The 27287-nt window shown below is 54.9% G+C and overlaps 3 protein-coding genes across 9 annotated transcripts; 2 read left to right on the top strand and 1 right to left on the bottom strand.

The window, feature by feature from the left end:
• The first annotated feature begins 345 nt into the window (after nt 1-345).
• POMGNT1 (protein O-linked mannose N-acetylglucosaminyltransferase 1 (beta 1,2-)) lies at nt 346-10016 on the top strand. Of its 5 annotated transcripts, XM_021683862.2 has the most exons (22): nt 346-443; nt 920-1089; nt 1714-1828; nt 1981-2099; nt 2771-2836; nt 2927-3040; nt 4289-4406; nt 4600-4698; nt 4866-4993; nt 5343-5413; nt 5642-5717; nt 5903-5986; nt 6076-6117; nt 6330-6388; nt 6729-6801; nt 6892-7020; nt 7105-7230; nt 8194-8258; nt 8454-8498; nt 8730-8865; nt 9136-9245; nt 9344-9967. In XM_021683862.2, the coding sequence occupies exons 2-22, from the start codon at nt 970-972 to the stop codon at nt 9429-9431; spliced, it is 1983 nt and encodes a 660-aa protein (XP_021539537.1). In that variant the 5' UTR covers nt 346-443; nt 920-969; the 3' UTR covers nt 9432-9967. The 5 variants fall into 5 exon arrangements, with proteins under 5 accessions (XP_021539537.1, XP_021539536.1, XP_021539540.1 ...); XM_021683861.1 differs by having other exon boundaries at nt 6892-7230; nt 9344-10016; XM_021683865.2 differs by lacking the exon at nt 4600-4698.
• Nucleotides 10017-12182: 2166 nt separating this feature from the next.
• Nucleotides 12183-17131, bottom strand: TSPAN1 (tetraspanin 1). Of its 3 annotated transcripts, none has more exons than XM_021683859.2 (8): nt 16987-17131; nt 16476-16540; nt 13827-14033; nt 13544-13618; nt 13276-13374; nt 13040-13195; nt 12859-12942; nt 12183-12671 (listed from the first exon to the last, which is right to left on the bottom strand). In XM_021683859.2, exons 2-8 carry the CDS (start codon nt 16530-16532, stop codon nt 12624-12626), a joined length of 726 nt encoding a protein of 241 aa, XP_021539534.1. In that variant the 5' UTR covers nt 16533-16540; nt 16987-17131; the 3' UTR covers nt 12183-12623. The 3 variants fall into 3 exon arrangements, 2 of the variants coding, with proteins under 2 accessions (XP_021539534.1, XP_021539535.1); XR_002480000.2 differs by having other exon boundaries at nt 12646-12671; nt 12859-12931; XM_021683860.2 differs by lacking the exon at nt 12183-12671 and having other exon boundaries at nt 12842-12931.
• A 3391-nt stretch (nt 17132-20522) lies between these two features.
• Nucleotides 20523-21088, top strand: P3R3URF (PIK3R3 upstream open reading frame). Its single transcript, XM_044913834.1, has 2 exons — nt 20523-20766; nt 21045-21088. Exons 1-2 carry the CDS (start codon nt 20523-20525, stop codon nt 21086-21088), a joined length of 288 nt encoding a protein of 95 aa, XP_044769769.1.
• Nucleotides 21089-27287: the final 6199 nt, after the last annotated feature.

Here is a 27287-nt window from a genome sequence, read left to right as displayed (position 1 = left end):
GCCTGGGTTCAGCCTTGCCTAAACAGGGAAAGCGGATAGCTGTGTCCCAGGCCTGTAGGCCCTCTGACCCTGGCATCCCGAGCGGTCTCGTCCAAGGCTCTAGGACTCCGACTTGAATCGGGTTTGCCATCCACGATGCTGGGGGCCAAGACTAAGGGCGGGGGGTACCGCTGCTCTCCCCCATCAGCCACCCCGCCCGCCAGTTGCGAAGCTGCCGGGGGACTAAGTACTCGGACCCCCGCCGCCGCCGCCCTAAGCACCGCCCGCCGCCCTCTCACCCCGCGGCGGCGGCGGCGGCGGCGGCGGCGGCGGAAGCGGGGAGGCGGGCCGGGCCGGGCCGGGGCGGGGCCGCGAGCGGCATGGAGGAGGCGGAGGCCGCAGCGCGCCAGGCAGAGCAGTGCGGGCCCGAGAGGGGCCCGAGCGGGGCCCGGGCCCCTTGAACCGTGAGTCCTTCTGGGCGGGAGCCCCGGAGGGGTGGCGCGGCCGGGGCAGGTCTCCGAGTCCTGAGGGCGGCCCCGAGCCCTGGAAGGAGAAGAGCGGGGCCAGATAGGAGAGGGCGAGGGCGCAAGGAGGTGGAGGATTGGGGGCCAGGGTTGGGGGGTGGTGTCTGTGCCCTTTGCCCACCCCAGGACCAGGAAGGCCTGGGGCTTGGTCCTTTTAGGGGCTGCTGAACCTTGAGAGCTGATTACTTGGCCTCTGCTCTGGGGGGGGGGGGGGCTCACCCCAGCCCCAGGGGAGTTTCCAGGTGATCTGACCCCTCCGAAGGGTTCCTTTTTAGAGCAGTTGAGCCACTTTTCCCAGGTCACACAGCCTGGATGTTGGCGGGGAAGAGTTGCTGGGAGGTCCTCCCTGGTCTCCTCAGAAGGCATCAGACTTTGGGAGGTACACCCTACTCCCTCCGACCCTCTGGTCCTCTCAGATTCCTGAAGGCATGGGTTGGCCAGGACAGTGGTGACTCCCCAATCCGGCATGGACGACTGGAAGCCCAGCTCCCTCATCAAGCCCTTTGGGGCTCGGAAGAAGCGGAGCTGGTATCTTACCTGGAAGTATAAACTCACCAACCAGCGGGCCCTGCGGAGATTCTGTCAGGTATAGAGATGTCCCAACTCCCCCAGGGGCTCCCTCCCAGCTTTACCCTAACCTAGACTATGGGCACTGGGACCTACCTTGGCTGCTCCCAACCCTGGAAAGAGGCGGCAGGTTCCTAGAGAGGAAACCTCTTTGTGTCATGCCCCTACGAGGTGGTAGTTTGGGCCCAGAGTTCTGGAATCAGAACCCAAGTACAACCCCCTAGGCTTCTGACAGAAACCTGAAGTCTGATCAGAAAGGCTTTGCTCAGGGGCACACACCTGTCAGGCAGTCAGGACTAAGACCCAGGTCTTCTGATCCCCATCTTGGTTCTCTGGGACTGGCTCCATCTCTGGGAACTAATTGTGGAGGGGACCAAGGAAATCAGGGCCTCAAATGGAAGAATACAGGAGCTCTGGGTAAGGAGGGCCCTGATGAAGTGAGAAGGGTCAGGGGTGGCTCCCTGGAGGAGGTGGTCTTGAAACTGGACCCTGGTTGGGGGAGTAGAACTGGGCGGACAGAGGGAGGAAAGACATGCCCCAGGCTCTCCCTGTGTCCTCACTGCAGCCAGGGCCTTCCTTTCAGGAAGACCCTCAGTGATCTGGAGGGGCACTCCTCCTTAGTCATCCCTTCTGCTCCCCTTAGACAGGGGCGGTACTTTTCCTACTGGTGACCGTCATTGTCAACATCAAGTTGATTCTGGACACGCGGCGAGCAATCAGCGAGGCCAATGGAGACCCGGAGCCAGATCGAGACTATGGTGGGGCCAAGCTGAGGCTGGGATTGGCTGGTGGGGTGAAGGATGGGGTGGGGGGGGGTCCCCTAGGATCTCACAGCTGAAAAGATAGGCAGATCCCAAAGGATGAGACTCTGCTGGAGAAACTATCTCCATAACCTATTGCGCCCCCACAGATGAGGCCCTGGGCCGATTAGAGCCCTCACGGCGCAGAGGCAGTGGACCCCGACGGGTTCTGGATGTGGAGGTGTACTCAAGCCGCAGCAAAGTGTATGTGGCAGTGGATGGCACTACGGTGAGTGGGCCCGTGTCTGGGGTAGCGTCCCTGTATTCTTTTCAGGGTGTGGTCCCCTGGCTCTGGGATCCACTGCCTGAGTGGGTCTGCATCTCCGCCACTTTGGAGCGATGTGGCTCTGGAGGCCTCAGTTCCTTATCTGTAGGCTGGGACTAGTGACTTCTACTTGTCAGGGTTAAGTGAAAAGTGTGTGAAATGTGTGACATGTATTGGGATCTTATCAAAGGTGCTCGCTAGGAGTGGTAGGCAGATAATTCATTGATTTATTTATTTCATAACTATTTTCTGGTCCCTTCTTTGGCCTCAGCCGTGTCTTGGGCACTGGGGACCTAGGGGATAATCAGACCTGGCTCCAATTTGAGGGGCTCTATCTGATGGATTATGATATCCCCAGCATGAGGAGGAGACATTCAAGGGCTCTAAGAGCCTGAAAGCTCCCAGAGAGGAGGCTCTCCCGTGGAGAGGAGGTTGGTAGAAAGATCTGATCTCTTGATGGGTAAGTTAAGGAGTTTTTCTGGAAGAGGTGGCGTTCAGGCCTGGTCGGGAAAGAGCTCTTCACAGAAGCACAGGCAGGAGGGGAGGTTTTGTGCAGCTGGTTTTTTGAGTTCCCATAAGACAGAGACCTTGAATGCCCGAGTGAAGAGCTGGACTTGGTCTCTGCCGCCCGGTAGGTGCTGGAGGACGAGGCTCGGGAGCAAGGCCGCGGCATCCACGTCATCGTTCTCAACCAGGCTACGGTGAGGTTCTAGGGGTGGGGGGCCTGGAGGGCTGAAGCTGAGCCCTCCTTGCTGGTGACTCTAACTCACGAGTGGTATGTCCCCTGCCAGGGCCATGTGATGGCAAAGCGTGTGTTTGACACATACTCACCTCATGAGGATGAGGCCATGGTGCTGTTCCTTAACATGGTGGCACCTGGCCGAGTGCTCATCTGCACTGTCAAGGTCAGTGACTCTGCCCCCACCTCCACCCTTGCTCATGGCCCTGTGTTCTCTACCCCTAATAAAGCACAGTGGGGGAGGGGGGGCACCTGGGTGGCTCAGTCGTTAAGCGTCTGCCCTCGGCTCAGGTCATGATCGGATCAGGTCCTGGGATCGAGCTCCGCATTGGGCTCCCTGCTTGGCAGGGAGCCTGCTTCTCCCTCTCCCACTCCCCCTGCTTGTGTTCCCTCTCTCGCTGTCTCTCTCTCTGTCAAATAAATAAAATCTTAAAAAAATAAAATAAAATAAAATACATCACCCATTACTCTGTCCCCCTTGCTTTATTGTGTTCTTTAAGTTATTGTTTCCTGACGTTATACGTGTATTGGGCTTTTTTGTTGTTGATCTTGCCCTGCGGAATGTAAGCTCCATAAAGGTTGCTTCCTGTTGTATCTCCAGCACCCAGAGTGGTGCCTGGCACACAGCAGGTGCTCAATAACTACTTGCTGAATAAAAATGACAAGGCTAAGATTGGAAACTGGATTACCTTCCTCCAGAGGCTCCTCCCACTATGCTTTATTTTTTATTTTTTGAAAGATTTTTTATTTATTTGACAGAGAGAGACACAGCGAGAGAGGGAACACAAGCAGGGGGAGTGGGAGAGGGAGAAGCAGGCTTCCCGTGGAGCAGGGAGCCTGATGCAGGGCTCGATCCCAGGACCCTAAGATCATGACCCGAGCCGAAGGCAGTCGCTTAACCAACTGAGCCACCCAGGCGCCCCTGGGTGATGTATTTTAGAAAGGGAAGGTCTCTGTAAGGAAGTGACATGTGAGCAGAAAGCTGGAGGAAGTAAGGAGAGGGCCAGGTGAATATCTGAAGGAAGAATGTTCTAGATAAGAAGAGTGGCGAGGGGGCAGGCCCTGAAGTGGGAAGGTGCTGGTGTGCTTGAGGAACTGCAGGGGTGCCGATGGAGCTGGAGATTCAGGGAGGGGAGGGGAGTGGTGGGAAAAGAGGGCGGAGAGGTGCAAATTGTGTGGGATCCTGGTAAGGATTTACTAGCCTGCTGACCTTGGATGATTCTCAGAATCTCCCTAAGCCTTCAGTTTTCTTATCTGTGAAAGGATAGTAACCTCAGAGGGTTGTCGTGACCGTTTCATGAGCTAATTTAAAATAAAAGGTTTCGCATGGTGTCTGACACAGAGTGAGTGCTCCATGAAGCCAGGTCTCCCAGAACCATGCCGGTCAGGCTGACTACCTTCTCTGGTCTCCCAGGACGAGGGCTCCTTCCACCTCAAGGACACAGCCAAAGCTCTGCTGAGGAGCCTGGGCAGCCAGGCTGGCCCTGCCCTGGGCTGGAGGGACACTTGGGCCTTCGTGGGATGCAAAGGAGGTACTGGCACCATAGGCCATCCACCCTATAGTATCAGGGGCCCGGGAGGAGCAGAACCCCAAGAGATGGGGTGGGGTTGGGGGCAAAGAGGAGCCAGAAGCGGTGGGCTGGATGAAAGTGGGCAGAGAGATGGGAAGAAGCTTTAAAACTGGAGCCTGGGCCCCCATTGTGCCTCATTCCTGTCCCCTGCTAGGTCCTGTCCTTGGGGAGAAACATTCTAGGTCACCTGCCCTCTCCTCCTGGGGGGACCCAGTCCTGCTGAAGACAGATGTGCCGCTGAGCTCAGCTGAAGGTGGGGTTAGTGGGGGCTGGGCTCCAGGGCAGTGCCTGGGCTGCAGGTGGGCATTTGGGTCCTAGTTATGAAGCTTTATTTTTTTGACTGGGTGCCTGGGGCTCTGTAAACCACACTAGCCTCGAGCCCCCTCATGCCTCATCCTATTGCCCACATCCCTCCCTCAGAGGCGGAGTGCCACTGGGCAGACACCGAGCTGAACCGTCGCCGCCGGCGCTTCTGCAGCAAAGTGGAGGGCTATGGGAGTGTGTGCAGCTGCAAGGACCCCACACCCATCGAGTTCAGCCCCGACCCAGTGAGTGGGGCCTCAGACAGTGAGGCTTAGACTCCTTCTCAGCTTGGCAGGGGGATCTAGGAAAGAGCCAGGTTGGGCTTTGCCGACCCCAGCCTGAGAGGGAACCAGGACCTGGGGATTTATGCTGACCTCTGAAAGACGGGTGTGTGTGTGGCGGGGCGTTAGGCCATGTGAACAAAGGCCCAGAGTTGGAGTTGGGTTGAGTGTGTGGAAGAGCCCAGACAGGGAGACCCTCTGCCATTTCCCTCTCTACTCTGGAGTCGCCTTCTCCCCAAAGAACTCTTCCCTAGGTGGGGATCCCGGTTTGAAGAGGGAGTGAGGCAAGAGCTAAAAGCTGTTTTTCTCTCAGCTCCCAGACAACAAGGTCCTCAACGTGCCTGTGGCTGTCATTGCAGGGAACCGGCCCAATTACTTGTATAGGTGAGCCTGGGAGTGGGCTGTTCCAGCGCTGAACGGGAGGGTGCTTAACACGGGGGAGCCTCGGGCTCATCGGCCTGCAGGAGGAACTCTTGCAGTGGGAGGAAAGGCAACAGATTCTAGGCCCATTCACCATGGGGGTGAACAGGGGGAATGTGAGCCCATTTATAAGCACAGGGCGGCCCTGAGTTGCGAGGACAGAGAGGCCTAACCCATCCCTGGGCTCCCCAGGATGCTGCGCTCTCTACTCTCAGCCCAGGGGGTGTCTCCTCAGATGATAACAGTTTTCATCGATGGCTACTACGAGGTGAGTGGGGTTTGGGGACTATGGGAAAAGCAGAGCCCAGGGTTGCGGGTGTGGAGGAGCAGTGATCACAAGAGAGACAGCCCAGGTAAAGGCTGTGAAATGTGAATGGCTTGGCATGGCGGAGCCTGCAAGGTGGATGGACGGGGCGGGTGGTTCCCATGGTGACCAGTAGCCATGCCCCCCAGGAGCCAATGGATGTGGTGGCACTCTTTGGTCTGAGGGGCATCCAGCACACTCCCATCAGCATCAAGAACGCCCGTGTATCTCAGGTACTGCCTAGGCAAGGATGGAAGGGGCAGACACCTGACCCCGCCGTCCACGCCAAGGCTCATGTGCCCTATTTCCACTCCCCACCCAGCACTACAAAGCCAGCCTCACTGCCACTTTCAACCTGTTTCCGGTGAGTAGTAAGGACAAAGCCCTTGGACCTGGGGAGGGGAAACATGGTATAAAGTCTGGTCTTATTAGACAGCAAGCTCTTCCCCTCTCTGGGCCTCAGCTTCCCGATCTGGAAAATGGGGGTAGTGCTGCCTGGAAGTGAGATGGGGGTGGAGGAGGCACAGGATGGGAAAGGCCCCCTGGGGGTCATGCTTGTCCCCTCTCCCCCTGCAGGAAGCCAGGTTTGCCGTGGTTCTGGAAGAGGACCTGGACATTGCTGTGGATTTTTTCAGGTGAGGGGAGTGCCCCTCCATAATTTGCCTCTCTGTGCAGCCTCTGTCAGCTGCCTCGGGCCTATTTCCTTAACTGGCTCTCCAGGGAAGAAGGCACGGGGTGTCTGGGAGAGCTTTGTGGGAGAAGTCAGCTCAGAAGTGGGGGGAAAGCCTGCACAAAGGTAGGATGGCAGGTGTTGTGGTTGGAGTAGAGTAGAAGGGATGGGTGGAGACAGTGGGGCTCTGGGGGCCGGGACCAGCAGGCATGACTCCTCAGTCCCATCTCCAGCTCCCCCAGCATCACTTTGTGATTGCGTTTGTCCTTGTCCTTCCCTGAACCCTTGGACCCTGCCTCTCTCAGTTTCCTGAGCCAGTCCATCCACCTGCTGGAGGAGGATGACAGCCTGTATTGTATCTCTGCCTGGAATGACCAGGTAAGCCCAGGGGCCAGGGGTCAGCTGGGGAATTGGTACAAGCACCAAGCTAAGACCTCCCACCACACCTCCCTCCCCGCCCGTTCCCAGGGATATGAACACACGGCTGAGGACCCGGCACTGCTGTACCGTGTGGAGACCATGCCTGGGCTGGGCTGGGTGCTCAGGAAGTCCTTGTACAAGGAGGAGCTTGAGCCCAAGTGGCCCACACCAGAAAAGGTGCCCTGGCAGGGTAGCGGGAGTGGGCTGGAGTCCCCCACCAGCTCCAAACCTCTTCACCTTTGTAATCTTCCATGCCCCCAGCTCTGGGACTGGGACATGTGGATGCGGATGCCCGAACAACGCCGGGGCCGAGAGTGCATCATCCCTGATGTGTCCCGATCCTACCACTTCGGCATCGTTGGCCTCAACATGAACGGCTACTTCCACGTGAGTGGCAAGCCGGGTGTTGGGGAGGCGGGCACAGTGTGGTAGACCGAGCATTCCCAGCTCTGCCACTGACTAACCTGGGTGAAAATTCTGTATCCTCTTTTGCCTCAGTTTCTTTGTTTGTAAAATGAGGATAAAACTGCTACCTACCTCCTAAGGTTTTGAGGTGATGAGGTTTAAATGAGTTACTATATGGAAAATGCTTTGAACTGCAAGCATTATATAAGGGTTAGCTGGTATTATTTTTATTATTACTATTCTTAGCACCAGACTCTCGGTGTGGGGAGGGTATTTCTGCCACCAGGCACTTACGCAGCCCTGCAGCCTCTGCCCTCTCCTGTCCTTGCAAATGTGGGGGGCCAAGCCTCAGCCTGAAGTGAACAGGGACGTCCCCAGGCCCCCAGGCCTTAACCTGGCTGCGTCTAAAGGGCCACTCCCCAGTTACAGCAAGAGTATGCCTTGAGACAGCCCGGCCCAAAGGAACATTTGGATGGCTTGGAACCTCCTAGAAGCTGGAAGGACCATGAGAGGCTGGCTTATACAAGAGAGGGGCAGGCATTTACCTGAGGTCACTGTCAGTACCTTAGTCACAGCACTTTCCTTCCTCTCAGCACAGCCTGTCCTTTTGCCCACCAGGCCCTGTAGGGCCCGCTCTGGTTTCTGTGGCCCTACGACAGCAGACCCAAGGATAACCACTGGGAACAGGGACTAGCTCGGGGGTCAGTAGCATGAGCTGCCGGTGTGGGCATGAGCTCTCTGGCAATGGTGGAGCCCAAACTAAAGCTAGTAAGAGCCTGCCGAGGATGCTACAAAGAAGAGGATGGGGAAGATGGGGGCAGTGGTTAGAGGGACCTCTATGGGTCCAGGACTTCAATTGTGGGCCTTGTGGATATGTGCTGGGTCAGTGGGCAGGTGTGGGCCTGCCAGTGGGAGGCCTGATGTTCACCCTCACACCCACTCCAGGAGGCCTACTTCAAGAAGCACAAGTTCAACACGGTTCCAGGTGTCCAGCTCAGGAACGTGGACAGGTGGGGGCTGGGGACAGGGCAAAGGGGAGGATGTCTAGGAGCCTTGATGACCAATCCCCAGTATTCCCTTTCAACCCTGGGGCCGGGTTTTTTACCCCAGCCCTGCTGCCACCCAATTCCCATGTGGTCCCTTGCCTTGCCCCTGGAACCTGAAGGGTGACCCCTTCCCCTGACCCATTTTTCCTTCTCCTTCAGTCTGAAGAAGGAAGCTTATGAAGTGGAAATTCACAGGCTGCTCAGGTATGGCCTCTGGCAGTAGGGATATATGGCAGGGAGCGAGGAGGCAAATACTGGGGGTCTTGGCCCCATAACTTTTGGGGCCCACTGCAAAATGAAAATCCGGGCACCTTGTTCAAAAATTAAGAATTTTAAGACAGCAATAGCAGAGCATTAAACTAAGCACAGGGCCTTGGGTAGCACACCTGTGATGCAGGCTCCGTCTTGGCCTTTCTCCCCCACCCCCTGCTACAGTGAGGCTGAGGTTCTGGACCACAGCAAGAACCCTTGTGAAGATTCTTTCCTGCCAGATACAGAGGGCCACACCTATGTGGCCTTCATCCGAATGGAAAAAGATGATGACTTCACCACCTGGACCCAGCTTGCCAAGGTGCTCCACCAACACACCCACCCCAGGCTTACTCCTCCCCACCAGATACAGGGAGCCTTTGTTCTGGAATCTTCTGCCTTAGAACCTTCTCTTCATACTCTGGGAACCCCTCTTCCAACCCTTTTGTTCAATTCCATATTCTAGAAGATGCTACATCTTGAAAATTGAGGAGACTGCTGAGGAGAGGTGGAGGCTGGGCCAGGGGTCCTCAATGCCCCCTCCCCACAGCTCTCTGACCCCTGCCTCTCCCCTCTACCCCACCTCTACCAGTGCCTCCATATCTGGGACCTGGATGTGCGTGGCAACCACCGGGGCCTGTGGAGATTGTTTCGAAAGAAGAATCACTTCCTGGTGGTGGGCGTCCCAGCCTCCCCCTACTCGTGAGTACTCTTTTCTGCCCTGGGAAATGGGAGACTAGTGGGATTAGAGGACATAGCTAATTACCTCTTCCCTGCACATTTTCAAATTATCTTCCCAGGGTGAAGAAGCCACCATCAATCACCCCAATTTTCCTGGAGCCACCCCCAAAGGAAGAGGGAGCCCTGGGAGCCGCAGAACAGACATGAGACCTCCTCCAGGATCCTGCAGGGCTGGGTACTGTGTACCCCCAGGCAGGCTGGCCCTTCACCCCATCCTGTAGGATTTTGTAGACACTGGTAGGGGTTGGGGCTGGCTTGTTTTTAACATGAGACTTAATTACTAACTCAAAGGGGAGGCTTCCCCTGCTCCAACACCCCTGTACCTGAGTTGGAGGTCTATTTATTTACTTCCCTGTTGGGAAGGGGCAGGATAGTACCTGGGAATCTTTGGGGTCCCTGGGCAGCTGATCCTGCCCTTTGCACACTCCCTCCTCCCAGGCCTGGCTCAGAATCTAACCTATTTATTGACTGTCCTGAGGGCCTTGGGAACAGGCTGAAGCCTGGAGGGCCTTGATTCCTTTCTCGGCTGGGGTGCTGCCCTGAGGGTGGGGCTGGCTCTTACTCAGGAACCTGCTGTGCCCTGTGCCCAACCCATGGACAGGCCCACTGGGGCCTCCTGCTGATGCAGACTCACTCAGAGACCCTCAGACACGGAACCAGGCCTCTTCTCAGCCTCCCCTTTGTCCAGGTTTCCAAAGCTGGATAAGGTGGTCATTGATTAAAAAAGGAGAAAACCTCTGGGGATGTGTTTTATGATTGTGGGGTGGGGGGGGTGGTGTGAGTGAGTGAGAGAGAGAGAGAAATAGATAAGTAGGAGAGAGAATGGTCGTGAGGGTAGTGAGTTTTCTTTACTGTCCTCCACAGGGTTTAGCTTCCATTTGGGGCCATTTGGCCACCAGGGGATGCCCAAGTCTCAAACTCCAAGATTCTTTTCTAAGCTCCACCTTAGGACAACTGAGCCTGACCTTAGCCCCACCCTACTTGGGGCTGAGCTTAGAGCAGCCACCACAAACCCCCTCCCAACAGAGCTGTTAACCTGCCTAGCTTGTCTGGGCAGGTACCTGTCCCCAAAGGTGGAGCAAGAGAGCAAAAAGAGATACTTGGGGTGGGGGAGGCGATGGGAGAGTAGGTGAGTCTAGTGGGGATAGAAAGGAAGTGGGTGAGACAGAACCGGGGCGGCATTATTCAGGAGGCTGGGACTGGGCTGCAGATAGAAAGTTATAGGAGCAAGGATCTGTGGCCCTCGGGGTACTTTGTATGCAGATCACATACCTAGGCATTTTTCTGGAGAAAAGCCACCATTTTTATCAGATTCTCACCCAGCCAGTGACCCAAAGAGAGGAGGAAGATCTAACTTAGATAGTCATAGAAGCATCAGGAAATGAAGGCGATTGTCTGGAGGTAGTGGATGAGAAAGCCTAAGGCAAGGGGCAGGACATTTAAGGGATCTGCCCAGGACTTAGGATCAGGGAGGTGAGTGTAGAACACACCTCCTGAGAACGAGTCAGCCTGCAGAGTCCTTTCAAGGTGAGCCTGGGGAGTTCCTTATAGAGAGCTTGGCCAGGGGGGTAGGAACGGACTAGAACTCCTGCCCTTTCACCAGCTATACCCCTCCCTCCCCTACCGGTGCCTGGAGCCCAGCTCCCCGATAGGATAGGTGGCACACGCGGTGTGCTGCTTGGACCGTTTCTCGCCACCCTGACGCCTTCAGTGTTTGCTGGAGATAGAGATAGTGCTTGGGGTGCTACGACAAACAACCGGGTTGAGGGGAAGTGAGCCCATGACTAGGTGGAGACGAGGTGGAGGCCCGCCCTGGGCAAACAAACGCCCTACAGCCTCTGTGTACGCACCTGTGCGAGAGATGCTCAGGTGGTGAAGGGGGGAGAGGGACTAGTGGGGACTTGCTCTCCCTGTCCCCCCCCCAACCCCACCCCTCGCAGGCTTCTGAGCTAGGTCTCAGATTAGCTCTCGGGCACCGTGTGGCTCTGGCCAGGTTGTTGTTCCTTCTTGGGCTCAGCAAGGGGTAATAAACAGTTCTGGGCTGCCCTAGAAAAGCCAGGGAGGAAGGACCAGGGGTCAAAGGGAAGCAAGGGGGAAGACGGTCTGTCAGGCTGGGTTTTGTTGGCCATAGCCTCCCTCGCTAGTGCTGTCCTGGTTCAGCAGCATTCAGATCTATGTCTGGGATCTTCTGGCCTTCAAGTGAATCTGACTCCATGCCAGCCAGGACCGCACCAGGTTCTGGAGTCAGACAGCCTGGGCCCAAATCAAGGCTCAGCCCTTCAGGGAAGGTTGTGGGTGTAGAACAAGTCACTTGGCCTTTCTAGGCCCAGTTTCTGGAGCTTGGGGGTGGTTAAGATTAAATAAGAGATGAGATCTGTAGAGTCCCAGAGACAAACCAAGACCAAAAATAAACAAAGATCTTTCTAAAATACCCAAAGCCGGGACAGGTGTGGGGCTTTACCTGACTGAGAAGGATAGGCAGCTTGGATCCTGTGATAGGGGCTTCTGGAGGGTTTCCAGAGCCTAAGAAGTGACCCTCTTCCATTGCCTTGGCAGTATTTCTGGTCTCTCTGCCCCCACTTGGGCACAGACTTGTTATTTTCATAGCTTTCCAGCCCATTGCCCCCACCCAGGAGGGGGTATTTTCAGGCCAAAGTCCTCCCACATTATAGGTAGGCAGACTGGCCCAGCCCCCAAGTCCTCCCTGAGTGCCCTCTTGGTCATCCCTGTTAGGCTCCCTCCCAGGCCTGGAATTCAAGTGAAGGAGAAACAGGCACCTACTTTCCCCCTACTTTCCTTCTGTGACCTTTACCGGGGCCTGTTGAGTCACCAGCCCCTCAGGAATCTGAGGCCAGGTTGGGCAAGCGGGCCTGCCTCTCCAAGAATACACGGAAAGAGTTCCGAACGAAGACATTTTAATTGGGTAATTAGTTCTGAAGTGCCTTCTACCTCTCTGTCCGGTGCCTGCTGATTTTACATATGCCTGCGTGATAGGGTGTCTTTCTCTCATCCCCCAGGGGCCTGTTGGGGTCACCAAGAGCACCCCTGGGCCTGAAGGGCTGCCAAGGGTTTGAGGGACAGACTGGAAGCGTGGGCAGGAGAACCGGCTGCCTTAGAGGTCCTGGCCCCAACCCCACCCATGGAAGGAAAAGTCAGGCACAGCCTGAAGGGGGCCATCCCCTATTTGGCCCCAAGTCCAGAGCAGCAAGGCCAGCCCACTCTGGCCCAAGTGACACCGTTGGATCCTGTCCCCACCCCAGTCACTGCCGCTTGGCAGTGCCAGGGTGCCTCTCCCCAGTTCTTAGGTGGCAGCAGGCGGTGGCGGAGGCAAAAGCAGACTTATTTCAGATTGCAGTACAGATACATGGACACAATCATGGCAGCCAGCTGGTGGAAAAGGAACGGGCCGAGGTGAGGGATGTGCTGAGGGCCCTCATGCTTTAGTCCCCTGCCTTCCGGATACCCTGCAGGAAGCTCCGGTAGAAGTCTGTCTCCTCCAGCAAGGCCTCGGAGATGGGTCAAGCACCCTGGTCCAGTGGGGTTATCCTGCCCTCCCAACTCCACACCCCTTTACCTCCAAGCCCCCAATTCCGGCTGCCACACCACCCACGGTGACTGCGTTGGTTCCGACGTCATGCAGAAGCTGACTGAAACAACCCTTGGGGGAGGGGAGAGCAGCCACAGTCAGCAGCTGCACCCCTCCCTCATTCAGCACTTTGAGGCCATGGAAGCAGCCCCCACCTTCCATGCCGCACCTGGACAATGGTGTCATTCGCCTTCTCCTTGGTGCAGGGTCCTGTGGCTGTGCCGTTGGCACTGTCGGAGCAACAGTAAGGGGGAAAGGTATGGTTCTTCTTGAAGTAGGGAGAGTCCTCAAAGTCCGTGTAGTTGTTGAAGCCACAGCACTTGAGCTGAAGAGGAGGCGGGAAGGGTGGTCAGCAGGGCCTTGCTTCTTTCCCCCCACCCCAAAATCTCCCCCAGCCCACCTTACCCCATCCATGGTGGTGTTCCACACTTGGGTGAAATCCTTCTGGGAACCGTAGTCTTGCTTGATGGCGGGCACTACCAGCGAGGTCAGGAAGTGCTCAGCCTGGGGGTGGGGGGGGGACAGGCCAGTGCTCAGGGCTGGGCCTGGAAGGTGGCCACGCACAGGCCACAGCCCACTTGCAGGGTTCTTCCCAATCTCCCCCCTTGCCCCGCCCCCCCCCCGGGGGTTCGCCCCCCCCCCCCTCACCATGGTGGTTCACCCTGCCCCTCACCGTGTTGGTGTACAACAGGGCGACCACAGCTGCTGCCACCTCCGCGATGAAGATGAGGAGGAGGATCAAGAAGAACTGGATGGGGAACAGAGCTCCGAGTTTGAGAGAGAGACGGTCCCTCATGCCTTACTTGTAACCCACCACCCAGGAAAAGGAGGCCGCGGCCCCCTCTGCTGAGGGCCCTGGAGTCCAGAGCATGGTTTGGGGATCCCCAGGGCCTCGATTCAAGGGTGAGGGGACCCTGGGTCTTGGGTATGGGCCCGGGGAGCTGGGTTTGACACACCATCATGAGGGCACACTTGTTCTCAGTCTGAGCACCGTAGCAGCCCAGGAAACCGAGAGCAAAGAGCACAGCACCAGCAGCGATGAGGAAGTAGCCCACGTTGACAAACTGCATGGCACTGGACGACAGCGGCCCGAAGATTTTCAGGAAGGACGGCCCATCGATTGACACCCAGATGCCCACGGCCAACAGGGCGACACCACACAGCTGGGGACAGAGAGGCAGGCCTTAAAACGGTGCGGGCAAGCAGCTCCTTACCACACAGTTGAGTCAGGAAGATGGAAAATGAGAAATTTCTCCTTTTATTGGCTAAGGAGTCTAAAAACTCATCCTGCAGGGAGGAAAAACATTCTGTAGAGCCAGAAGGATGGGAGCTGGGCCACCCATAGCCAGCACCAGGCTGCACACCAATGCAGATATAAATGGGATCGGGGGTTCTAGAAATATCCACAGGATGGGGGAGGGCAAGGCAGGACTTTTCCTCACTGCTGTCAGGGTCCTGCCGCATGGCTAGGAGGGAAGCGAGTGAGGCCAGCAGGGCCCCCCACCCCATTTCCTTGTGGAGCTGACCGCCTCTGTCCTGGGACAGGTGAAACAGTGGGGTGGAAGCCCTGAACAGGCTCAACGGTCACCATAGCAACAGAGGCGGGGCTGAGGTTTACACCTGCTTCCAACCGTGGAGTGGGACTGTGAGAAAAGACACCTACCTTGGGGCCCCATTTGGCTCCTCTCCAGGATCAAACTCGAGGCCTGCCCTTCATCTAACCTAGACCCCTCCTTGCCTCACAAGGAAAACTGAGGCACCAGAGGGGGAGTGCAGCCGGGGCTTCTTTTAGAGGCTCTCTGTCTCAATCCCAAACCTCAGTGAATCCAGAGGCCCAGACGGGGGAGGAGGTACTCTGTCCAGATGCCACAGCTCTTAGAGCAAAGCCTTGCGGATCCAGAGCATCAGTGGATGAATCAGCCTGATAACCACCTTGGTGCCCAGTCCCCAGCTGTAGAAACTGAGGCTAGAACCAGGAGTGAGACGGCAGATTGTGGCTAGATCCCAGGCATGTTTGCCCAAGGACAGAGAGCTGGGCTCCCAGCCTACAGGGTCAAATTTCAAGGAGCCTGAGACCTGCCCTGCCTTGCCCAGCCTGGCAAAGCCTGAGCAACAGGGGCCAGAAACCAAACCGGATTTGCCTTTAACCCCCTCGGGCCAGAACACCTGCTCTCCATATTGCTGGGATCCCTCTGCCTTCCCCAGACATATGGATATAGGCTACTTCCCTGAAGCCAAAAGAAGCCCAAGGCATGCACCATATCGGAGTCAGAGAGGTAACATACCCGTAGCCCAATTTCTCCAAATCCCTCTATACTTCATGTCTCCACCTCCTCACCTTCACTCACTCTAAGCCATTCTAATGTGGCTCCAAGGTCTGTGGTGCCATCCTGCGCTAAATCGGGTGGGCACTTTGTGCGCCAACCCTCCTGACCTCTCTGAGATCGTGGTCTCCTTGTTTTCCTCCTGTTACTCTTTATCTGCTTCCTGGTGGCCATTTCTCCACATATCCCTTGTAAACTGGGTTTCGCTGAACTCACTCAGCCTGAGAGCTCTTACCCACTCCCATGGTTTCGCTGATTATTTGTGGTCATGTGACTTCCAAATATCCATGTCCAGCTCCAACCAGAGCTGCAACCCCATTGGGTATGCAGCTGCCTGGGAGACATCCCCTGGGTTGCTCAGACCAGAGACATGGGCTTTATCTTTGAAGCCTCTGTTTCCCTTGCCCCTCCTTCTGTCCCTCAGCCAGCATCTGAGGGCTTTTCCTTAGTCCATTTCTCCCCATCTCCACCACCATTTCCAGGGTCATGCCTTATTACTCAGCTTCCTCAGACATGCTCTATACCATCTGTTCCTGGTTTCCTGAACAATACTTGATTTCATTGCCTCTGGGCCTTTTTGCATGCTTTACAACCCCTTCACCCAGCGTAAATGTCCAGTCTCAGCTATTTCCTCCAGATAGTCTTCTCTGACCAGGGTTCCAGCCCCCTCCTGGGGGCTCCCATAGCCCCTGTGCTAAGGCCAGGCATTGTATGTTGCAACTGTCTGCCTGTCTGGCCTGCTGGACCTGAGATCCTCAAGGGCAGAGAAAGAGCTCACTCACTTTTCCCCCAGCACTTAGCACTTAGAGTCTTAGACAATACATGTTTGTTGAATGAATAAGGGTTGCTTGAGGCAGACTCTCTGCTCTGAGGTCTCTGGGCATCTCTCCTTTCAATTCCCCGTCCATCCTGCAGCGGCCACTGAACTTCCTTGTACACTAGGTAGACTTGGGCAAACCTCCTCCCCTCCCTGGGCCCCCAGTGCCTATAAAACGGGGACATTATTCCTGTTAGCCTACCCTACCCTGCCCTAAGTCGGGTCTGAAGCTTCCTGGAAAGGAGGAGTTCCTCCTAAGCTTCTCTACCCCAACTTGTGTGGCAGCCAGGCTGCTCCTGAGACCAGGACTCAGCATTTAGGGAGACTTCTGCACCCTATCATAATGGGAAACTTGCACAACAGAGTCTGGGCACAGCGATCTCCCATTTCCCAGCTTGAACTCTGCTTAGGTTGTGACCCACTCCCGCAGGGAGGCCCGAAAATCCCACAACCCTCATACTTACAAAGATGAGGAAATTGAAGAGGATCATCATGGTTTTAATGAAGCTGAAGCACTGCATGGTGGCTCCTGGGAGGCAGACAAGTGTGAGTTAGGAATTCGTGCTGCCTGCCTCCACTGCCACCTGGGCTAGCCCTGGCATTTGGACCCTGACATATGAGACCCCAGCATCCAGGACCCATAAATCACCCAAACTCCCCCCGCATCTAGCCTCTGACACCTCCGAACTTTTCCTAAGTCCTATCCTGACACCTCTGCCTCTCTATAGGGCCCAGGCCCTCTCCCAGCGCCTGACACTCAGATACTGACACTCCAGGTTTCTCCACTGGCACCCCAAGCCCAACCCCCACACCACAGATCACTCCACGCCCTTCCTTGGCACCTACATATCCTGGACCCCTCCACTAAACCAACCCTGGACTCTTTCAGGACCCTCCCCATCTGCCTTCCAGCTTCCCAAACCTGTTTCCAGGTTGATTTTACTTCATAGGACCATCTCTGTCCTGTGCCATCACCTGTTCAGGGCTCTTGGTAGTGAGTTCTGAAAGACCTGAAGGATCTGCTGAGGCTCCAGAGGGGACAGACTACTCCAGGGATTTGCCACTCGAGTGGGCAGGCCGTGAGACGGAGCTGGCTCTCAAGCAGCACTGCTCCCCTGCAAGTGGGGCAGGAGTTTTAAAGTCCTCTGCTCACCTTCCCGCCTGCCCCACCCCACAGCCAGTCAGCTGCTTCTTTCCCTGCTGCCCCCTGCTGCCTGGAGATATGTCCCCATAGCCACAGGCCTCCTCGGCCTGGCAACGCCAACCACAGCAACACCCTTCCTGATCTGAAGAAGGAAGAGAAGTTGGAGGGTAAGCAAGTGGCCCCCAGAATCTCCGAGTGCCCTCCACCGCAATGGTGCACGGATGCTTTCTAGCCTACATCTGCTGATCCATTCATCCATACCCCGTGTGCTCACGGGCACACACATCTGCACACACAGATACATACATAAACACCTACCCATGCTCACGAGTGCACACACGCACACATGCCTCACACACACTGCACTGTGTGTGGACTGACTCCCAGCAAGTAAGAAACCGCAAAGCAACATCCGAGGGACATACTTAAAGTCTCTCTGTCTCTGTCTCTCTCTCACACACACTCTCAAGCACACACACACACACACTTTCAAGGAAATGACCCAGGTTTAGCAGCTTCTACCCCCTCCTCTGAGTAGCATGTGACTTCTAGTCCTTTTCCCTCTATAAAATTTCAATTTCCCCATCTTTTTCCTCCCTTCGTCTTTCCTCCTTACCCGTCTCCCTCCCCTTCCTTTCTCTTGCTTTCCCCCCAATCCAGTGTTCTTAGCAATCTGTCAAGCACCCCTTTCCTTTCTGCCAGAAGGTGGCACCATGATCCCACAAAAGCATCACCCCCAATTCTAAAACTTCGCCGTCCCAGTCTACAGGAATCCCTCAAGGGCTGCCTGCCTCTTTCCACTGCCTGTCCTACTTTCCACTCCAATGCTCCCCACATCGAGGTGCTGCGGAAGTTCTGGCTTTGGAGTCACTCAGGCCAGGTACTCCCATGCTGGTTCTGATGCTTCCTAGCTGTGTGACCCCGGCGGGGGGGGGGGGGTGCGGGAGGAGGGGATTTCTTAAGCTCAGTTTTAAGCCTGTTTCCTGGTCTATATAACAGAATAGTTATAGGGATTTTAAGTAAGATTTTCTCCCCACTCTGGGAAAACCGGGAATGACCACAGAGTGGGAAAGTCAGAGTAGGGAGAGTCATAGCCAGAGGGGGTGTGGGGTGGACAAAGTGGACTTTTAAAATTTTTTAAAAAATTTGAATATAGGGCGCCTGGGTGGCTCAGTTGGTTAAGCGACTGCCTTCGGCTCGGGTCATGATCCTGGAGTCCCTGGATCGAGTCCCGCATCGGGCTCCCTGCTCGGCAGGGAGCCTGCTTCTCCCTCTGACCCTCCCCCCTCTCATGTGCTCTCTCTCATTCTCTCTCTCAAATAAATAAAATCTTTAAAAAAAAATTTGAATATATTTGACACTAATTTTTGTTTCTTATAATGGGAGGAAGCAGCTGAAGAAACAGGAGGGGGGTCAATAATGCTAATATCTGTGTAGATCGTGTTTTAAATGCATTACATATATGGTCTTTTCCCCTTCTTCACAACAATCCTATGAGATAGATTCTCTTTCCCCCCCTTTTTAAATATAGGGAAACAGAGGCACGGGAAGGTTAAGTACTTGCCATGATCACACAGCTTGTAAGTGGTAAATCCAGGATTCACCCCTAGTCAGTCTGGTGCCAGAGTCTGTATCTTAACCACCAAGCAGACTGTCTTTAGTGATGGAATCTCTAAGAAGGCAGGAGGAGCTGACTTCCAGAAAGAACAGGAGAGGAGGCCTTGGTCTGGGGCTGGAGGAAGAAAATGGCCAAGGGCAAGTGGGTTTACAGGAATAGTGGCTAGAAGTTGATGGGAGCAAGGTCCATTTTCTAAGACTGAGGATGGCAAGAGTAGAAGATGGAGGGGAAGGAGGTGTGAGGCCTTTAAGGGTGGTGTTGAGGACCCCAAGCCCTCCTTGCAGGTTCCTACAGGACCAGAGAAAAGATGGAGGCTGGGAAGGAGGACTGGAGGTGGAGTAAGAGAGAAAGAGAGAGGGGGCTGAAGTCCACTGTTACACAACAACTCAATGCAAGGCTTGGCAGAGCCACTGACATTCCTGTCTGCTACAAGAAAACGTTGACACAACTTACATTCCCCTAGGGACCTAGCTGTTCCTCCACCTGCACTAATGAATGGCTTTCTCTTTGCCTTCAGGAAGACTTGGAGCCAGGTCACCTCCATCTATGACCTCAGTGCCCAGCACACATGAAGTTGTTAGTGAACAATTCCTGAATGATTGAATGAATAAATGAGCATAGAACATCAAGAGTTAAATGTCTGGGCTTTGGACCGTAGCCATCAGGGATGGGGGAAACCCCTGCCTGCCTCTAATCGTGTGACCTCACCTAACTGAGCCCCAGTTTCCTTATACAGTCAATCCTCATTATTCATGGTTTCCGTATCTGTAAATTTACCTACTCACTAGAATTTATTTGTATCCCCACACATACTCATGTCACTTTGCGGTCATTCGTGGACATTTGCCGAGCTGCAAAAATGTTGAGCTGCCCCATCCACATGTTCTCAGCTGAGGCTGAACAAGAGGATTCTCTGCCTCCTTGTTTCACCTCTTATAATGTACACCTGTTCTTCTTGTGGTTTATTCAATGTCACATTTTTCCCATTTTTGTGCTTTTGGTTAGTGATTTTGCTGTTTATCAAATACTGCTGAAGTGCTGTCTAGTGTCTCTGAGCACAAGAAGGCTGTGATGTGACCTACGAGGAAGTATGTTAGATAAATGTCATCCAGGTACAAGTTAGAGTGCTGTTGGCTGTGAGTTTAATGTTAATGACTCAACAACAATATAGTTTAAATTGGGTATCTATAAACAGAAACACACATAAAACGAGGTCATGTTCTGATTGATCAGTTGACAAAAATGTTATGACCCGAGGCTGGTAGGAATCTAACCCGATAGGTACATTGGCTCGATTTGCTAATGCGCTATTTGTGGTGGGGACTTTATTAGACCATAACTACTGTGAATAATGAGAATCGACTGTATATGAAATAGGAATAACGATAGTCTCCTTGTAAGGTGGTTGTGGGATTAATGAGAGAGTGTTTGTAGAGTACTGGGCGCTCTTTGGCACACAGTAAATACTTAAGAAACATTGTTAATATTGTCCATGTGGATAAATGAGAAAGGGAGGTAGTAACTTTCCCCTACTCAGAGTTCCTTTTCCCTAGGGGCCAAGCTGAGGTTTTTCTGGCCCTTGGGCTGGACCCATTGAGAGAACCCTGAGGGAGCCTGACCCACGGGGAGGGGCAGGGGACCAGGACCTATAATAAAGAGCACTACCCTTATGCGGACTCTATGTCATAGAGGCCCCAGCTGCCCTGGCCAGGAGCACCCTCGGGCACACTACAGAAGCTCCCTGTGCCCATGGGGCCTTCTCAGCCTGTCCGTGCCCCTCGGCCCCGGGGCCTAAGTTCCCCCTACCGCAGGCCAGGGGTGGGCTGGCGTCGGCCTCGAAATCCCAGGATGTTCAAGTGTAGCCGCAGAAGGTACCGGCAGAAACCCCAAGGCCCAGCTGCCACCACTGCAGCCACCAATCCTGCCACCGTGGCCACAGATATCAACAACACTCCTACCGCCACCACCAGTGTGTGGATCCTTCCGCCACAAAGTTAGCCAAGGGCCCTGAGGCGGGGTGGGGGTTGGAAAAACCAGGGCCATTCGTTTCCCCCATCTTAGCCCTGCCTAGGCACTCTAGGGGGCACACCTTGTGTGAAATATCACCCCCAAAATATGGTGGGGTCTTGATGGCAGACTCCTAAAGGCTGAGAGCCTTAATGGAGGGTGTATTGGCCGAGTGGAGGGCCTGGGGAACTGTGAATCTAAGAACAGTGGAGCTTCCAGAACTGCTGTCTTCCTCACACTCTTCCCTCCCCTTCCTCTCCTCAGTTCTCAGTCACCTTTGTCAACCTGGCAGCTTTCTGATCTTCTAGAAATGTCCAGAAACTAGTCCAGAAGCTTGGCTGGCTCCGGACCTGCATCTTCTAGGGGCCATGAGTGGTTGACAGCAGCCAAATACAATCATTTCTGCTCCAACGGCCTTACTCCACTCCAAGGTGTTTCCAGACAACTATGCGGGGTACGACGGCAGGGCTGGGGCTGAACGCTCCCAGGGACAGGCTTCAGTGAGGACAGATGGGATCACAGTTAGACAATGGAAGGACAGGACAAGGTCAGCAACACACACCATTTCTCCATCTTTGGCCTCAGCTACTGATTTGCCCCAGGAGGTAGGGGGCCTTCCTGCATTGCACAGGGAAAAGGGTCTCCATAGACATCTTGGAAGTTACAGAGAGCCAGATGCTTGAGGAGGGAGGTAGAGGCATGGATCAGACAGGGATGGCACGAGAGATTTCAGGGCTGGAGTCTAACTCCGAGAGTGCTTCGGTGTGAGCTCTGTGTGGCTCTGTGCCTGCGACGGTGAGTGTGCAGATGTAGATGTTGGGGTGCGTGTGTGTGTGTGTGTGTGTGCGTGTGTGTGTGAGAGAGAGAGAGAGGCCAGGACATGGGACTGTGAGCAGACATGTGGCTCAGTGTGCCTCTGCAATGGGTTGTGCCGCTGCGGCTGGCAGAGCATCAGGTGTGTTTGTAAGGGTCTGGGTGTGCCAGAGGGAGGCTTGGCTGAGAGGAATGAAGGTCAGGAATGGGGTGCGGGCAGCCTGAGGCAGCAGAGGGTTGCTTCCGAGGAGGGCGGGCCACCTTCGGCCCCCTAGCTATTCCCTGAGGCCAGTGTGTTCTGAGGCTGTCAGCTGAGCCTCTGCGGTTAGGGGTGGGGCAAGACTGAGTCGAGTCCAGAAAGGGGGAGGGTGCTGAGCACTCCGGCCTGGGGATTTTCCATTTGGATTTCTGAGTGTGTGCCCATGTGTCATCAGGTGTAACTGGGTTGCTGTGGGGTGTGTCTCCACGGAGTTGTGTCTCAGTGGCAGGAAACACTGTGAGGGACTCTTCTCTAAGGCGTCGCTGTATGCGTGGGTGTGTGTCCGGGGCTCCCTTCCCTAAGGGTTGGGGGTGGGAGTGAAGCCTGAGAGCCTGGGCCTGCCCCCCCCCCCCCCCGGGGTTCAGGAAGCCTGTGAGGAGAAAAGGAATTGTGTCTGTGTCCTTCATCGCCAAGGCTTGCTGGGACCCTGAGAGGAGGGACGGGACAGAGAAGTCACTGACACTTTGCGCGCAGACCGCGCAGGCCGGGGCATGAGGCTCGGCGGGGTATGGGGGAAGTGGCGCTGAACCTCAGTCAAAGCAGGAAGGTGGCTGGGCTAGCGCCCAAGGCCCACAGAGGGGCCCACACGTTTAAAGACACATGTCACAGTCCATGAACATATGCAGACGTGTAAGTAGAAGTGGACTCACAGACACACAATGCAACAAACACAGGTGCATGCAAGTACAGGCTTATAAACAGAGCTACTCGCCGCCACTGCTGCCCCTGGCCCTCCCCGGCTGGCATATGTAACTACACATGCACGTGCCTGTAAAAGAACGCACGCAGACGTCAACATGCTTGCGTCTCGACAAGCACATAAGCACATAGACAGCCACACGTGCAATCACACTCATGCAAACCCAGGCACACACAGACACACGCACACATGCAGACACACTCACCAGACTTCCCTGCCCGGCCCTGGAACCCAGAAGCTTCCCTCCCCTATAAGAGTGAGTGTGTGTGTATGTGTGTGTGTGTGCGCGCACGCCCCCACTTGTGTCTGTGTATATCTGTGTCTGTGAGAGTGTGTGTGTATGTGTGTGACTGGGGGGGGGGGTGCTGAGCTGTGGGAACCTGATGACATCATCTCTTCTGGCTATTTTTATTTCCCTCTGCAATGACGGGCTCCTCCACGGCCCCTCCCCTTCCAGGCTCCCGGAGGCAGCTGCAGCCAGAGGGCACCCACCACTCCAGTCTAGGTGACCCCTGGATGACTGGGTACAGCTCACTCGTTCCCACCCCACCAGAGCTCCCTGGAGGTTGAGAACACCAGAGGAGGAGGCTTGGGCCATGTGGCAGCCTGGAACAGGGGCCTGGGTTCGGTGAGCAGACCTGGCTGGTCTCCAGCCCCTAGGGTGCCTCCGCTTCTGCTTTTCAATCTGAAACTCCGTCTCCGTCAGTAGTGCGTGCCATGTGCCAGGGAGGGTGCCAAGTTCTGGAGCTAGAGCAGTGTGCAAGACAGCAGGAGTTCTTCCTGGTGGGTGTTACAGCTCGGTGGGAGACAGACATTAAACAGATCACACAGGCACTGCACCAAACTGTGTCAAGGACTCTGAACGTTGGTAACAAGGGGCCTCGGTCTGCGATGATGCTCTCTCTTTCTATCTCATGGAGATAACCCGAGGAAACCAGAGGGGTACCCTCCCTGACCTTGCACCTTCCACCCCAACAACCACACTCCAGAATTCCACAGAGCAGAGCTTCCTCCTCACACCCCAGGCTGTGCTCCCAACATCGCCCCAACCCACCCTCCAAGTGGTGGCCCCCCACGATTCATGGCCCCCTTTCTTTGGAACCCCCCCCCCCCCCGTTGATCCCTGGGAGCCAGTCCTTAGTCCTCCATCTGTAGATGAGAAAAGTGAAACTCGGAGAGGAGTAGAGGAGTAGGGCAGGATCACACCTCCTGGTGCCCAGGCGGCAACTCAAGGAGATGGCAGGCCCAGGGAGGAGGAAGTGGTGGCGGCACAGGTGCGGGAAGAGCGGGGGTGGGGGTGTGTCAGGAGGGGAGGAGGACTGTGGCCCGAGGGGTCCTTGCCCAGAGCAGGCTTCCTGCTCCAGCCAGCCTCTGGGCAGCCACCAGAAAATCGGGTTTGGCAGCTTGGGCCAAGTGCCCAGGGGCTGGAGGAGGGGTCCGGGCAGCTCTGGGGAGGCTGCCCGGGGGCGGGCTCATCCTCTGACCCAGAGTCCGGCCAGGCCCCAGGCCAAGCTGTCCTGTTGGGGGAGCATTTTATAATACTGGGACCCTTTGGAGTGTGGGGGGAACAGCTCTGCGCTGGAAGCAAGAGGCCGGAATTCCAGTCCTTCTTCTGCCCCAAACCTCAGTGTGATCCTTGGAAAGTGCTGCCCCCTTTCTTGGCCTGAGTGGGCCCTCCCAGGAAGTCCTGCCAGAGGACTACTTTCCGCATCCCCAATTCCTGCCCTCTGGGTTTTCCTGGGAGTCTGACTGGGGCAGAGAAACACAAAATTTGTGTTTGGGACAATGGGTTGGGATGGGAACAGACTGCCCCCAGGGCGCCAGGCTGGAGGTCCCTTGTCACCAATGGGTCAATCGCCGGAAGCCTAGCTCCAGCCCTACAATGCTATATGGGTCACCCCACCCTTACCAGTACCCTCACCCACACCCCGACTTCCGTCCTCTGTTCCTTCCTCACCTCAGAGAAAGCTACTGGGCTCCCTGGGGAATCTCCCATACCTACTCTATTGGCTCCCTGCCCTGTGCTCAACCCTCCCTCCCCCTCTGCCCACTTGACGGGGCCAGTCTCCCAGTTAACTTTCTGTCCCTGGATCCTCGGGCAGGCCCGGGAGGAAAGGAAGCTGGGTGGAAGGCCTGCACAGGAGCCTGCTTTTCCTGCTACCATCAGATACTTGAAGCCCAAATGAGGGGGTTGGGAGGAGGGGGGTGGACTGAGTGCTGGGGCCTAGGACAGGGCTGCCCTTGCATATTCCAGGCCCAGGGGAAGTGGGAATGTTACCCTTTACCTATCCAACAATCTTCCTGTGCCTTCAGCGAATTCAGAGAAGAGAGCCCAGAGCTGAGACTTGCTTCCTCTGGAAAACAAACACAAAAACCCAGGACAAGTGAGTCCTGGTTATAGTCACTAAGTCAGTGATAAATTCATGAAAACACAAAACCCATAAAATTCTAAATGCATAGAATCCATAGTCATGGAATCTTAGCATCACAGAATTCTTGCATGGTGAAATCTGAGTTACAGAATCAGAAATATAGAATTCTGGCAACACTGATTCCCAGATCACAAGGTTAGAGTATCCTCAAATAGAGAAGTCTTGAGAAATCAATTAGTGAAGTCTTCACCTTCAGGTGGATGTCTAAACTAGAGGATGGGCATTGGGGATGGGCAAAGGAGTTCATGCATGAACACTAAGGAGGAGGCAGAGAGCTCAGGACACATGAGCTTAGGATAAGTTAAGAAGCCTGCAACAAACCAGACAGAGGACAGACATCTTCCATGAGGACACATTCTTGGTTTCTAAGGATGAGGGGAGTGGGGTGGCAGGAAGGGAGCACAGAGAGGGGAACTATAGACAAAGAAAACATAGCCTAAAGAAGATTATCAAGTAGCCTAATACACCAGCCACAATGCCTCCCGATTTCTCCATGATTGGGTTTAACACCAGCCCAGGACATTTTCGAAGGTTAGTAAGACTCCTTATCACATTGGAACGGCAAGCCACACCTGGCTTTTTTGGGAAGGAAAGTACCAAGTAGAAAATATTCTGTATACCACAATTTCTTGGGGCTGCTGGGAAGAGCAGACTCTCCAAAGAGGATACTGAGCTGTGACCAACAAAGCCATGCTGTGGGCTGGGGTGCGGAGCCCCTAGCAAGGCCTTGGTAAGGGACCTTATGGAGAGCATCTGCCTGGGGTGGTGCCTGGGAGGGGCATCTCTACAAAAGGAGCCAAACTTGAGGCAGCACTTGGTATGGGGATTCATGCCTGATTATGGGGTTGGTTACTCAGTAAACAACAGGGATATTTACCTAGCATTTCTGGGAAACTACTGCAAACTCAGGAACCCAGAAGAAGCAGTTCCAGAGAGAGGCAAATGCCAAGCTCTTCTGGGCATGGGGAATGGGGCAATGTCAGCTGGAGATCCTCTTGCTGGGCCGCCTGTCCTTGGATTCAGCTCAACACCTCAGCCCTGACCCCTACCCACATCCTCATTTGCCTCCCTCTCCCTGCTTGCCTGCCAGTCTCCCACCTCCATCTCCTGTGTGAGCTTTGGCAAATCATGTCCCCTCCCTAAGCCTCAAACCTCCTTTGCTTTCTTTTGAAGTCGATAATTGGGTCCTAAGCGCAGGTTTTAGTATTTTATATTCCTGGTTTTGTCCAGATCAGTTCCCTTTCAGACGTCTCCGTGCTCAGCTTCCAGAAAAAGTGTCAGGCAGCTTCAGGGGAGAATGGAGGGAATAGGGAGTATAAATACTGCTCACATTTGACATCCCTATGTGACAGGTATTTTATTTATTTTTATTTATTTATTTATTTATTTTTAAGATTTTATTTATTTGACAGAGAGAGACACAGCGAGAGAGGGAACGCAAGCAGGGGGAGTGGGATAGGGAGAAGCAGGCTTCCCGCTGAGCAGGGAGCCCGATGCAGGGCTTGATCCCAGGACCCTGGGATCATGACCTGAGCTGAAGGCAGACGCTTAACCGAAGAGCCCCCCAGGCGCCCCATGATGGGTGTTTTATAACTCTTACATGATGCCCACAACCACCCTGTGTATATAAATCATTGCTCCCATTTTATGGATGAAGGAACTGAGGCTCAGGGAGGATAAACAACATGCCCAAGGTCACCCGACTAGAGAGAACTGGAATCTCTGCGAGGTCTGTCTTAATCTGAGGGCTATGGTTTCAGATTAGCATTAATCCATGTGGCTTCAACAGGTCAAATGAAAACCCATGGATGGGAGTTTCAGGGAGCAGCAGTCCGTGTGGCTGGCCCTAGGTAGGTAAGGAGTTCCATTTAGGGAGTGTGGGATAGGGGCTGACAGTCTGTGCTCTGAGAAAAGCTGAACTGAGTCTCTTCCTCTTGGGAACTCTGGGTGTTCTCAGCTCAGACAGGAGAGAGCTGGACTGGGGGGTGGGTATATGCAGGGTCTGAGTGGAGAGTGGGCTGGTCCTGAGCTGGTCTTTAGGGGCTTGAGGGGCTGCTGCCACTGCTCCCGGAGAGAGTGTGTCTGTGTTGGGGAGGGGTGGGGAATGGGGGCTCTTCACTTTCTGGGATCGCCTAACCACCCTTCCCCCAGCCCCCAACAAAACTCGTTTTCAGGGCTCTGGAACCTGGTCGCAGGGGACTTTCCAGGTGGGATAGCATCATGGTGTGTTGGCACTAGACTCACCTCTAGGAACCTTTTGGATCCCTAAGCCTCAGCAACATTGCAGAGTTGCCTCTGTTAAC

The sequence above is a fragment of the Neomonachus schauinslandi genome, chromosome 4 (assembly GCF_002201575.2).
Source record: "Neomonachus schauinslandi chromosome 4, ASM220157v2, whole genome shotgun sequence".
NCBI lineage: Eukaryota > Metazoa > Chordata > Mammalia > Carnivora > Phocidae > Neomonachus > Neomonachus schauinslandi.
This window is presented reverse-complemented; position numbering and strand designations above follow the sequence as displayed.